The sequence below is a fragment of the Tamandua tetradactyla genome, chromosome 13 (assembly GCF_023851605.1).
Source record: "Tamandua tetradactyla isolate mTamTet1 chromosome 13, mTamTet1.pri, whole genome shotgun sequence".
In the NCBI taxonomy this organism is placed as follows: domain Eukaryota; kingdom Metazoa; phylum Chordata; class Mammalia; order Pilosa; family Myrmecophagidae; genus Tamandua; species Tamandua tetradactyla.
In genome coordinates this window covers 50,096,965-50,109,643 of record NC_135339.1, presented here as the reverse complement: position 1 = coordinate 50,109,643, position 12,679 = coordinate 50,096,965, and the positions used below count along the sequence as shown (strand labels likewise).

At 36.7% G+C, this 12,679-nt stretch overlaps 1 protein-coding gene across 4 annotated transcripts in view; it reads right to left on the bottom strand.

The window, feature by feature from the left end:
* The window catches only part of KIF20B (kinesin family member 20B), a 145,534-nt gene that overhangs the window by 44,895 nt on the left and 87,960 nt on the right, over positions 1-12,679 (bottom strand). For all 4 annotated transcript variants that reach the window (XM_077125379.1, XM_077125382.1, XM_077125381.1 and 1 more), the window contains one exon: positions 11,763-11,823. In XM_077125379.1, coding sequence (XP_076981494.1) covers positions 11,763-11,823 — 61 coding nt within the window. The remainder of the gene's footprint in view (positions 1-11,762; positions 11,824-12,679) is intronic.

Below are 12,679 nucleotides of genomic sequence, written 5' to 3'. Positions count from 1 at the left end.
TGAATAGATTTCATGATATGCAGTTATAAGTGACCTAGGAGCAACAGTTTCAAGAGCAAGAAGATGAAAGTCAGATTAAAGTAGATGAAGTGGGCCCATGCTGTGATTCCTGATTTGTCCAAGAAAGGAAAAATTAAAATATTATAAAAGTTACAGGGCATCTATAGGGAAGCTTTTTCAGAAAGCTAAGATTTGTCCACATTTGTCAACAATGACAAAGGAACCAAAAAAATGAGAAATCCTAAAAAGATTATGGAGATAGGAGATGTTGAGGGACAGGGACAAGGAAAGGCAGGAGAAAATAGGAATGACTGTGGAGATATAGTATCACATCCACTTACTGAATTATAAATATTCATCTACATCAACCCCATAAATGTCCAAGTTATTTTAACAGGTAATAATCTGGTTTTCTCATCCCTTTTCTTTTGTGGTTAGTAAAAATAGCAATGGATTAGTGAAGAGTCTGGGTCTTAAGAGTGAAACAGACATGGTTTCAAATCCCATATCTATTAACTCATACAACTGACTAGAAGTGAGTGATTGGGAGAAGGGACTGCACAACTTCATATATAGCTTATATAAAGGTAATTCACATACTACTACCAATAATCAATAAATTTAAATTAAAAGGCATAATTTAGATGCACTTCTGTGAAGATATCAGAACAGGACAGACTGAGTTTATCCCTGCTCCATGGAACAATGAGGGAAGGGATAGAAAAATGACCAGAACTGCAATTCTAGGTTGTGAGGAACCAAAAAAAGTCTTCTACATTATTCAGAGAAGTTTTAGACAAAAAAGTGGAGACAGAGAGAATGGGGTGAGAGAGCTCAGGCATGACCCCAACAGGAACAAATGAGTGTGTGTAGGAAGTATGGGTCCAAAGGAATGGAGCTGCCAGGAACTCCCATGGGGAAGCTGGAAGTGTACCCAACTACCTGTTGTAACCAGCTGCCCTGCCAGAACCAACTGCCAGGCATTTCCAGGATGGCTGTGGGCAGGGGCAGCTGAAATACCCTGCCCCACAGCTCAAGGTCATCTCAAGAAGGAACCTGGGGGCCAGCAGACCCACTGGGCCCATAAGTGGAGTCTCTGCTGAGGTGCATACTGCTCACCCTCCCACCCCTGGGTTGGCGACTCTTAGTGCACACTGAGGTCAGCAGCCCTGGCTGGAATTACATCGGGTCTCAATCTTGCTCAGATGGCTGTAGGAGTCAGGGAGAGGAGGTCTGAGGGGACAAGGTGGCTCAAGAGCACCATCTACTGAGAAGCCTCAAGTAGAATTACATCCCCTCCATGAGATCTGAGCCTTAGTTTGGCTCAGAATTACTGACAAACCAAGTGCAAAAGGGGACCTTCAATGCAAACTTAAGCAAATACCAAACCTTGAGTGAAGAAAATCAACTTGCAAAACAACCTTATCAATATAATCAAATGCTCCAAACACAACAGAAAATCACAAAGCATGTGAAGACTCAGGCAGATATGGCCAAATCAAAGGACTAAATTAAAATACCAGAGGGGACACAGAATTTGGAACTACTAATCAAGGATGCTCATAAGGAAATAAAGGATATCAAGAAGATATTGGAAGAGCATAAAGAAGAATTTGAAAGAACAGAAAAATACAGCTCTCACAGAGATGAAACACACTGTAGACCAAATTAAGAATATACTAGAGACACATAACAGTGGATTTGAAGAGGCAGAGGAAAGAATAAGTGAGCTAGAAGACAGAACAACTGAACTTGAGTTCACAAAAGAACAATGGCAAGAAAAATAGTAGAAGTAGAAAGGGATTTCTGGGAAATGACTGACAAATGTAAGAATCAGTGGTGTCCCAGAAGGAGAAGAGTAAAAGGGTAGGAAGGTTAGTTAAGGAGATAATGGGGGAAACTGCCCAACTATTAAAAAAGACACAAATATGCAAATCAAAGAAGCCCAATGAACCTCAAATAGAATAAATCCGAATAGGCCTACTCCAAGACAAATACTAATCAGATTGTCAAATGCTGAAGAGAAGCAGAAAGTCCTGAAAGCAGCAGTATAAAAGCGATTCACTACATACAAGGGAAACCACATAAGACTGAGTTTGGGTTACACAACAGGTACCACAGAGGCAAGAAGGCAGTGGTATGATATATTTAAGATCCTGAATGAGAAAAACTTCCAGCCAAGAATTCTTTATCCAGCCAAGCCATCTCTCAAAATTGAGGGAGAGATTAAAATCTTCTCAGACAAATGAAGGCTAAAAGAATTTGCCAAGAGGCTTGCCCTGTAAGAAACACGAAAGGGAGTTCTTTCAGCTGAAGAGACAAGACGAGAGGTAGGTATGGAAGAGGGCAGAGAATTGGAGTATTAATAAGGACAATTTAAATGATAAAAAGAGAGGGAAAAATATATAAATCTAATAAATAAGTACTGAAGGATAAGATGGGAGATTCAAGAACAGCTCTCACAGTAATAATTTTGAATGTTAATGGACTAAACGCCCCAATTAAAAACTACAGATTGGCAGAATGGATTAAAAAACATTGCCCATCTATATGCTGTTCACAACAGATTCATCTTAGACCCAAGAATATAAACAGATTGAAAGTGAAAGGATAGGAAAAGATCTATGCAAGTTGTAACCAAAGGAAAGCAGGAGTAGTTATACTAATAACAGGTAAAATAGATTCTAAATGTTAAAATGTCTTAAGAGACAAGGAAGGACATTAAATATCAATAAAAGGGACAATTCATGTATGGAGAAATAACAATCATAAATGTTTATGCTCCCAATCAAGGAGCTCCAAAGTACAAGGTAAACATTGGCAGAACTGAAGGAAACAATAGACGTTTCAATAATAATAGTGGGAGACTTCAATACACCACTCTCCTCTATAGATATAACAACCAAACAGAGGATCAACAAGGAAATCAAGAACTTAAACAATGTGATAAAGGAATTAGACCTAACAGACACATATAGTTTGTTATACCCTGTGCCGGTTTTAAGCTGTGGTGAACCCCAGAGAACTCATGTCCTTTAATCTTCATTCAGTATTGCTGGTTGGGAGCAATTTGATTGTTCCCATGGAGATGTGACCCACCCAGCTGTGGTTGGTAATTTTTTTTGGGGGGGGGGGGGTGGTGGTAACTTTTGATCTATGGAGTTGTGACTCCGTCCATTAATCCTTTAAAAGAAGAAGCATTTTGGAGAGTTCCTTTCTAAAGCCATGAGAAAGCCACAGCAGAATTGAGCAGGGCCACGAGGCCAAGAGAACTACAGTCTACCAGTCAGCGACCTTTGGAGATGAAGAAGGAGAACACCCTCGTAGGAGCTCCACGAAGCAAGAAGCTGGGAGAGAAAGCTGAGAGGCTTTGCCACGTGCCCTTCCAGCTGAGAGAAAAACCCTGGACTTCATCGGCCTTTCTTGATGAAGGTAATCTCTTGCTGAGGCCTTAATTTGGACATTTTTATAGACTTGTTTTAACTGGAACATTTCATTGGCCTTAGAACTGTAAACTAGCAACTTATTAAATTCCCCTTTTTAAAAAGCCATTCCATTTCTGGTGTATTGCATTCCGGCAGCTAGTAAACTAGAACACACCCCTCATTCACACACCATTCTTCTTTAGTGCTCATGGAATAGCAGTATATTTAGTTCTCCCGGATAGATCATATGCTGGGACACAAAACAGGTTTTTATAAATTTAGGAAGACTGAAATTACACAAAGCACTTTCTAAGACCACAATGAATGAAGCTGGAAATTAATAACCATCAAAGTATTAGAACTTTCACAAATGCATGGAGATTAAACAATTCACTCTTAAAATCAGGGTTGCTAGAGAAATTGGTAAAATATCTGGAGAAGGTGCGGTGCAAGGGTAGCTCAGTCGCAAAATTCTCACCTGCCATGCAGGTTCGATTCCTGGATGCTGTACTTACCTCTGCAAACCGCCCCCAACCCCAAACAAAAAAAACAACTCTAAGCCCAACTCTGCAAGTGAAATCATTGCTCTCCCCTCTTAGTGGGACATGACATCGTGGGGTGAAAGTGTTTCTGGTGGTGTGAGATATGACTCCCAGAGATGAGTCCAGCCCTGGCATCATGGGATCAACAATTTCATCCTTACCAAAGGGGAAAAAGAAGTGTAACTAATAAAGGATCAGTGGCTGAGAATGTTCAAACATAGTCGAGAGGCTACTCTGGAGATGGCTCTTATGCAAGCTTCAGTTGAACATTAAACCTATCATAACTCACCAAACCCCAACCAAAACTATTGTAACCAATCCTAAAGAACACCTAGGGCAAAAAGACAAGATTCTACAAAAGTTCCATGCACTAGGGTAACTTTCCAGAAACCTGTAACCTCCAGATGGGTCCCTGGTCCAGATAAGTCCTGAAACCTAGCCTAGCCTCTCCAGAATATCAGATATTTCCATCTCCCTACCCCATATTAGGGACAGACCTTTCCAATATCAAAATTTAGAATCACCATAGCCCAAACACCCCTAAAGAGAGAGATGGAAAGATCAAAGATGATGGTGGAGTTATACAGAGAAGATAGGATTTAACAAATGAATGTGAATGCTGAATCATTAAATTGATCCCTTTTAGTCTCCAGTATTTTAGAGCAGCTAGAAGTAAAAACCTAAAATTGTGGAATTGTAACCCATGTCAAACTCTGAACTATGTCCTACAATTAGACGTGGTGCTATGCTTTGTAATTTATAGCTTTTTTGTATATATGTTATTGTTCACAAAAAAACAAGGAAAAAAGTCAACTGTGATGATAAAAGAGTATTTAAGCCCGCTAGCCTCCTATATTTTGGAGCAGCTAGAAGGAAAAATATGAGAGAATCGTATGGTAGCCCATGACAAACTCTGGGATCTGTCCTGTAACTACTTGTTGAAGAGTGCTTTGAAAACTATTGCTTTCTTATTTCTTTGCTTTGTATATGTTATACTTTACAATAAAAAAAAAAGAAGCTATTCTGAAACTGTAGAGCTGTGTACCACTAGACATGTTTCTTGAAGATGACTGTATAATGATATAGCTATTGCCATGGGACTGTGTGATTGTGAAAACCTTGTGTCTGATGATCCTTTTATCACGGTAAGGACAGATAAGTAAAAAATAAGGGTAAGATAAAAACAAATAATAGGGGGAACAAAAGTTAAAATAAATTGACAAGACTGAAATACTAGTGGTCAATGAAAGGGAGTGATAAGGGTATGGCCTGTATGAGTTTTCTCTTTTTTATTTCTTTTGCTGGAGAGATGCAAATGTTCAAAAAAAATTATCATGGTAATGAATACACAACTATGTGTGATATTGTGAGCCAGATTGTAACCATGACCGGAATGTTTGTATGTTAAGAATGTTTGTTGGTTATGATAAAAATATTTAAAAAACACACAAAAAAGTTAGAATTGCCATAGCCCAAATATCCCTAAAGAGTGGGATAGAAAGATCTAAGGTGATGGTGGAGTTATACAGAGAAGGTAGGGTTTAACAAACAAACATGATTGCTGAATCATTAGGTTGATATTTCTTTTAGTCTCCATTATCTTATAGCAGCTTAGAAGTAAAAACCTAAAATTGTGGAATTGTAACCCATATCAAACTCTGAACTCTGTTCTACAACTAATTGTTGTGCTGTGGTTTGAAATTTATTGCTTTTTTGTATATATATATATAATTTTTCACAAAAAAGAAAAAAAAAGCAATTGTGATGATAAAAAAAAAATAATTATTCATTCTAGCCTCGTGTATTCTGCAGCTAGAAGGAAAAATCTGAGAGGATGGTATGGTAGCCCATAACAAACTGTGGGATATATTATACAATAAAAATGTATATATATATATGTATGTATCCCGAGATGAATGAAAATGAGGATACAACACATCAGAACTTATGGGATGCAGTAAAGGTAGTGCTGTGACAGACATTTATTGCCCTCAATGCCTATATTAAAAAAAGAAGAGCAAAAATTGAGGACTAAACTTCTCCCCTGAACTAGAGAAAGAACAGCAAACTAACACCAAGGCAAACAGAAGAAAAGAAAAATGATTAAATAAAAAATAAATGAACTGGAAAAAAAAAAACAATAGAAAGAATGAACAAAAATAAAAGTTGGCATTGGATGTACATATGTATGAGTTTTTTCTTTTTATTTCTTTTTCTGGAGTGATACAAAGTGATGAAAAACAAACAAACAAACAAAAAACCCAAAAGTTGGTTCTTTGAGAAAATCAATAAAACCAGTGGACTTTTTAGTAGTCTGATAAAGAAAAAAAACAGAGAGGACTCAAACACAATTAGAAATGAGAGGAGGAATGTTACCATGGATCCTGTAGAAACTAAAATAATAATAAGGGGATACTCTGAATAACTATATGCCAATAAACTACACAATCTAGATGAAATGGACAAATTCCTAGAAACACATAAACAACCTACACCATCTCAAGAAAAAATAGAATATCTCAACAAACCAATTACAAGTAAGGAGATTCAATCAGTCATCAAACATCTTCCTACAAAGAAAATTCCAGAACCAGATGGCTTCACAGGGGAATTGTTTCAAACGTTCCAAAAAGAACTAACATCAATTGCTGTTCAAACTGTTCCAAAAAACTGAGGAAAAAGGAATGTTACCTAACACATTTTATGATGCTAACATCACTCAATACCAAAACCGGATAAAGAGCTACAAGAAAGGAAAACTATAGGCCAATCTCCCTAATGAATACAGATGCAAAAATTCTCAACAAAATACTAGCCAATTGAATCGAATGACACAATAAAAGAATTATACATCACAACCAAGTGGGGTTTATACCAGGAATGCAAAAGTGGCTCAACACATGAAAATCAATGTAATACAGCAAATTAACAAATCTAAAGGGAAAAAAAATCACAATTATCTTGACGCTGAAAAAGCATTCAACAAAACAATTTCAGCAAAGTGACAGGTTCATGATTAATGTAAAAATTCAGTAATGTTTCCATACACAAGTAATGACCTAACTGAGGAGAAATTAAGGAAAAAATTCCATTAAAAATAGCCACTAAGAGAATCAAGGGTCTAGGAATGAACTTAGCCAGGGATGTAAAGGACCTGTGTACACAAAACTACAAAACATTGTTAAAAGAAATCAAAGATGATCTGAATAGGTGGAAAGATTCCGCGCTCATGGGCAGGAAGGTTGAATGTCATTAAGATGACAATTCTGTCCAAACTGATCTACAGATTCAATGCAATACCAATAAAAATTCCAACAACCTACACTTTGATGACTTGGAAAAGCTAATTATCAAATTTATTTGGGAGGGAAAGAGACCTCAAATAGCTAAAAATATCCCAAAATAAAGGAGCAAAGTGGGAGGACTAACATTTCCTGGTTTTAAAGCTTATTATAAAGCCACAGAGGTGAAAAACAGCATGGTACCGGCACAAAGACAGAAATATTGACCAATGGAATCAAATACAGGCTGTGGAGGTAGACCACCAAATCTATGGTCAACTAAGCTTTAATAAGTCCCCTAAATCCACTGAACTGGGACAGAATAGTCTTTTCAATAAATGGGCATTAGAGAACTGAATATCAATACCCAAATGAATGAAAGAGGACCCCTACCTTACACCTTATACAAAAATTAATTCAAAACGGATCAAAGATGTAAATATAAACTCTGATGAGGGAGGTTTTCAGCGAGAATTGTCTCCTTGGTGTATTGTTAGGAGAACCTATCTTCTTTCCTTTTGTTAGCATAAGAAACTCCATTTGTTCTGACTTAAGTTTGACTCAAAGGCCCTGCAGGTACTCACGGGCAGTCTGGGAAATATAATCAACAGGGCTGATCAATAGAACCAACTTCAAACCCACAGTAAATCACTAGGGAGAGACCACTTGGGGCCGGAAGGCCTTAGAAGTAAGATAAAATAAGCTGTTAACCAGGAATAGCAAGTTTACGAGGTCTCCGTGTAACTAGGCCGTCCTCTGGGGATCTGCGTGGAACCCTTGCAATGTGCTGTTTGTTCACTCCTTGGGAAAACTGGCCCCTTTCCCAAGAACTGAAGCAAAACACCTAGTATTTTAAGATCGTGTGTGTGTACATAGCCTGTTTACTGTACAGTATAAAAGGGGATCTTAGTTGCCAGCTAATTTGAAGTTTCACTCAGGAGAGGACACTCTGCCTGGGACCGTGTGACCAATCACACAGTCAGGACTCTGACCAGTGGTTAATCAGGGACTTCCCAGCCTGTGAGTTCAGATGTTGTGGTTTCTTCCGATTTGATGAGTTTTCTTTCAGTCTATTTTCCTTGCTGATTCTATTTTCTCATTTATGTATATTTATGTATGTCTAGAAATTCTAATCAAGTGGGTATGATTTTATATTTGTAATTGCTTTCATTAATTATATTTGCTTACAATTAAACAGAGTATATTGTGGGGAGTTGCTTAATGGGGCTGTGAGCATGGGAATTTTGAGACCCAAACAGAACAAACTCCTAGAAAAAAATACAGGGAAACATCTTCAAGACCTAGTAGTAGGAGGTAGCTTAAACTTTACACCTAAAGCACAAGCAATGAAAGAAAAAATAGATAAATGGGAACTCCTCAAAATCGAAAGCTTCTGTGCCTCAATGGACTTTGTTAAAAAGGTGCAAACTCAATGGGAGAAAATATTTGGAACCCACATATCACACAAAGGTTTGATATCCTGTGAACATAAAGAAATTATATAGCTCAACAACAAAAGAACCCAATTATAAAATTGGCAAAGGATATAAATAGACATTTTTCCTGAAAAGCAAATACAAATGGCTAAAAAGCACATGAAGAGATGCTCATCTTCATTAGCTATAAGGGAAATGCAAATCAAAACTACAATTAAGAATGAAGCTGCATCTGAGCTATAGGTTTTTTTCTTTTTTACTATTATTATTACTTTTATTTCTTTTCTCTATATTAACATTCTGTATCTTTTTCTGTTGTGTTGCTAGTTCTTCTAAACCGATGCAAATGTACTAAGAAATGATGATCATGCATCTATGTGATGATGTTAAGAATTACTGATTGCATATGTAGAATGGTATGATTTCTAAATGTTGGGTTAATTTCTTTTTTTCCGTTAATTAATAAAAAATAAAAAATAAATAAATAAAAACTACAATTAAGATATCACCTCACACCTATAAGAAAGCTGTTAAACAAAAAGAAAACTACAAACTTTGGAGAGGATGTGGAGAAACTGGGACACATGCACTGCTGATGGGAATGTATAATGGTACAGCTGCTGTGGAAGACAGTTTGGTGGGTCCTCAGAAAACTAAATATCGAGCTGCCCTAAGAAAACTGGACCCTAGATTCTTAGCTTTTATAGTAGTCACAATTAGTCCAGAGATGTAAGTGTATTTCTAGATTCTGAGATGCTGTGCTACATGTGTATAATCTGGCATTTCCCTGAACCCTGGGTACCTCTGTGACACTTGAGAATCAGAGCTGGAGCTCTACAGCTCGGAAAGCCAGCACTGCCATATACAACTGTTAAAGTAACTGGAAAAGAGGCCCAGGGCAGGCCACAGTGGCTCAGCAGGCAGAGTTCTCACCTGCCATGCCAGAGACCCGGGTTTGATTCCCAGTGCCTAGAGATGCTAAAAAAAAAAGCCCATTTATTTGGGACTAAGGTAAATCAGAATACAGGGAAGGATGATAGTGTGTGTTATGCTAGAGCTTCTCTTAGCGGTATGAGACCAAAGGCAGAGACATCTATTGTGTCTAGAGTATACATCTTCTGTAACACATAACATATATCAACTTGCCTGGATAGCTCATTTAAACAACCCAAACACAGGGAGGCCAGAACAGGAACAAAGCCTCGTAATTCTGTATAGCTTAGTGTAATACTCAGATACATCCCAGACAATGATGGGCTGATAATTAAAAAGTTTTGGTAGAGTACTTTGAGGGACTGGAGAAAAAAACATGGAACTATTTAACTTTCCCACCTGGAAAACCCTGGTACTCTCTCAAACTTAGATACTCCCAAGAAAATTGGCCAAGCCCTTGATTTTGAGGTTTGCCTTAATGAAACTTATTTTTATGGAGGAGAAGCTAAGCCTACATATAATAATGCCTAAAAATTGCTTCCAGGAAACCTCTTTGGTTGTTCAAATGCAGCCTCTCTCTCTAAATGCAACTCTGCAAGGAAAATCACTACCTTCCACTCTACATGACATTCAGGGGTAAAAGTCTCCCTGACATCATAGGATGACTTCTAGGGATGAGCCTGGCTCTGGCACCATGGGATCAACAGTACCTTTTGCACCAAAAGGGAGAAAAGAAATGTAACAAAATAAGGTGTCAGTGGCTAAGAGACTTCAAATGGCGTCAAGAGGCCCTTCTGGAGGCTACTCTTATGCAAGCTTCAAGTAGATATTCTAATTGCCATGGTTTGCCAACCTCCAACCAACATCATTCCTCTTAACCCTACAGAACACCAAGGCTCTGTCTGAGATTCTATAAAAGTTTCACACACTAAGTTTACTTTTCAGAAATCTACAACTTTCAGATGGTTCCTTGACCAGATAAATCCTGAAACCCAGAGGTGCCAGTCTCTCCAAAAACATCAACTAGTCCCATTCCGCTATCCCATGTTGCTGACATCTATTTTCAATTTGAAAAAGTTAGAATGGGCATAGCTCAAATATCATAAAAGACTGGGAGAAGGATCAAAGGAGAAGGAGGAGTTATAACTGAGAAGCAAAGATGTTAGGATTTAACAAATGAGTATGACTACTGAATTATTATACTGATATTTCTGTTTAGTCTCCAGCGTCTTGAAGCAGTTATAAGGAAAAACCTGAAATTGTGGAACTACAACCTATACCAATCTCTGTTCTACAACTACTTGTTAAAATTTACTTTGAAATTTATTGCTTTTTTATATATGTTATATCTCACAATAAAAAAAAAAGTTCACAAAGGGCATAATTTAGCAGCCAGATTTTAAATCTAAAGTATTCCATGTTTTTAAAAAACTTCCTGAAAACATTTTACTTGCAGTATATTCTATACATATCTATTACATTCACTGTGACCTACATATAACTTTGACTGACTTTATTTTTCACACAATACTGGCCATTACCAAAAAATCAATGTGGCTTTGAATGAATATTTTTTATTGTTTTATCTTACAAGAATAAACTTTAAAAAAAATTTTTTTATTGTAAGTATACAATATATACAAAGCAAAGAAATAAAAAAGCAATAGTTTTCAAAGCACTCTTCAGCAAGTAGTTACACGATAGATTCCAAAGTTTGTCATGGGCTTTATATGATCCTCTCAGATTTTTCCTTCAAGCTGCTCCAGAATATAGAAGGCTAGAAGGCTTAAATATTTTTTTATCAACCCAATCGACTTTTTTTCTTTTTTGTGAAAAATAATATACATATAAAAAAGCAATAAATTTCAACACACAGCCCCACAATTAGTTGTAGAACATATTTCAGAGTTTGACATGGGTTATAATTCCACAATTTTAGTTTTTTACTTGTAGTTGCTTCCAAGAATGAACTTTTAAGTTGATAAATCCTCATTCGAATTCCTATTTTTCCCTTTTGATAAAGTCGGATCTTATGTTGCCCCCACTTCACTTAAGGATTTTCAAAGGAAAATGTTAAACCACTTTTTATTGCAACTACCTATTTTGCAGTCATTTTAGTATTGGAAGTTTAAGTTTGTTCCTAACCTTTGCACACTCTTTCATATTGCTGTATAGCTTCTTCCATTTTCTGATTACTTAACTGCTCCTACAAAATGAAAGAATATGAGTTAAATGAATTGTAATTTAAAATACACAGCAATAGTTTCAATAGCCTTGAAAACAGGGCTCAATATTAAGTTTGAAATTAGTCTTCCATAAGAATGACTACCAGTCTCAAGTTTCCAGCTTTTTTTCATCTTGAAGAAAAGGGTAGGATAAGAGTGATAATAAGAAAACAAACAAAACTAAAAAACCTTTATAATTTTAATCTACCTCAAAGTTACTTACCCATCATATTACTAACTCAATACTTTTAGCTACCACTTCTCTCACACACCACAAAAAGGAGAACCTACATGTAGGAAGAACAAGGCCAGATAAATCAGTAAAAATGTTTCTTATCAGTAAATTCAAAATGCAGAAAGATAGGGCTTCCATCCTCTATATATGAAAATAGCTGGGCAGTTTGAAAAAAGCAACAGGAGCCCTAAGAGGCAAGATTAAACTTTGGGGACTGGAAAACCTCCAATTCTAGTGTGAAGCTGACCTTCAATTCTTCATTCCCAATCTCACCTAACTTGAGCACTATCTCTTCACATCATAACTCTTTGAATTGTTTTAGAATATGGAGATCTCTGAATCATATAATGAAAGTATAGATGCATTACCAGGAACATATTCAGCCAAAAATAAAACAAATCATGTGTCTACAATAGAATATTCATTAGGTTGCTGCATGTAGCAGCAAACATGGAAAGAATACAAGAAATCCATATTTTACTGCTACCTATTTAATCAACAAAAAGCAAAATATAACCATTTACTGTAAAGGCATTTTACTTTTCAAGTGTCATTTTAAAATTGATTTTTTTATAAGAACTGGGCTTCATTAAAAAAAAATT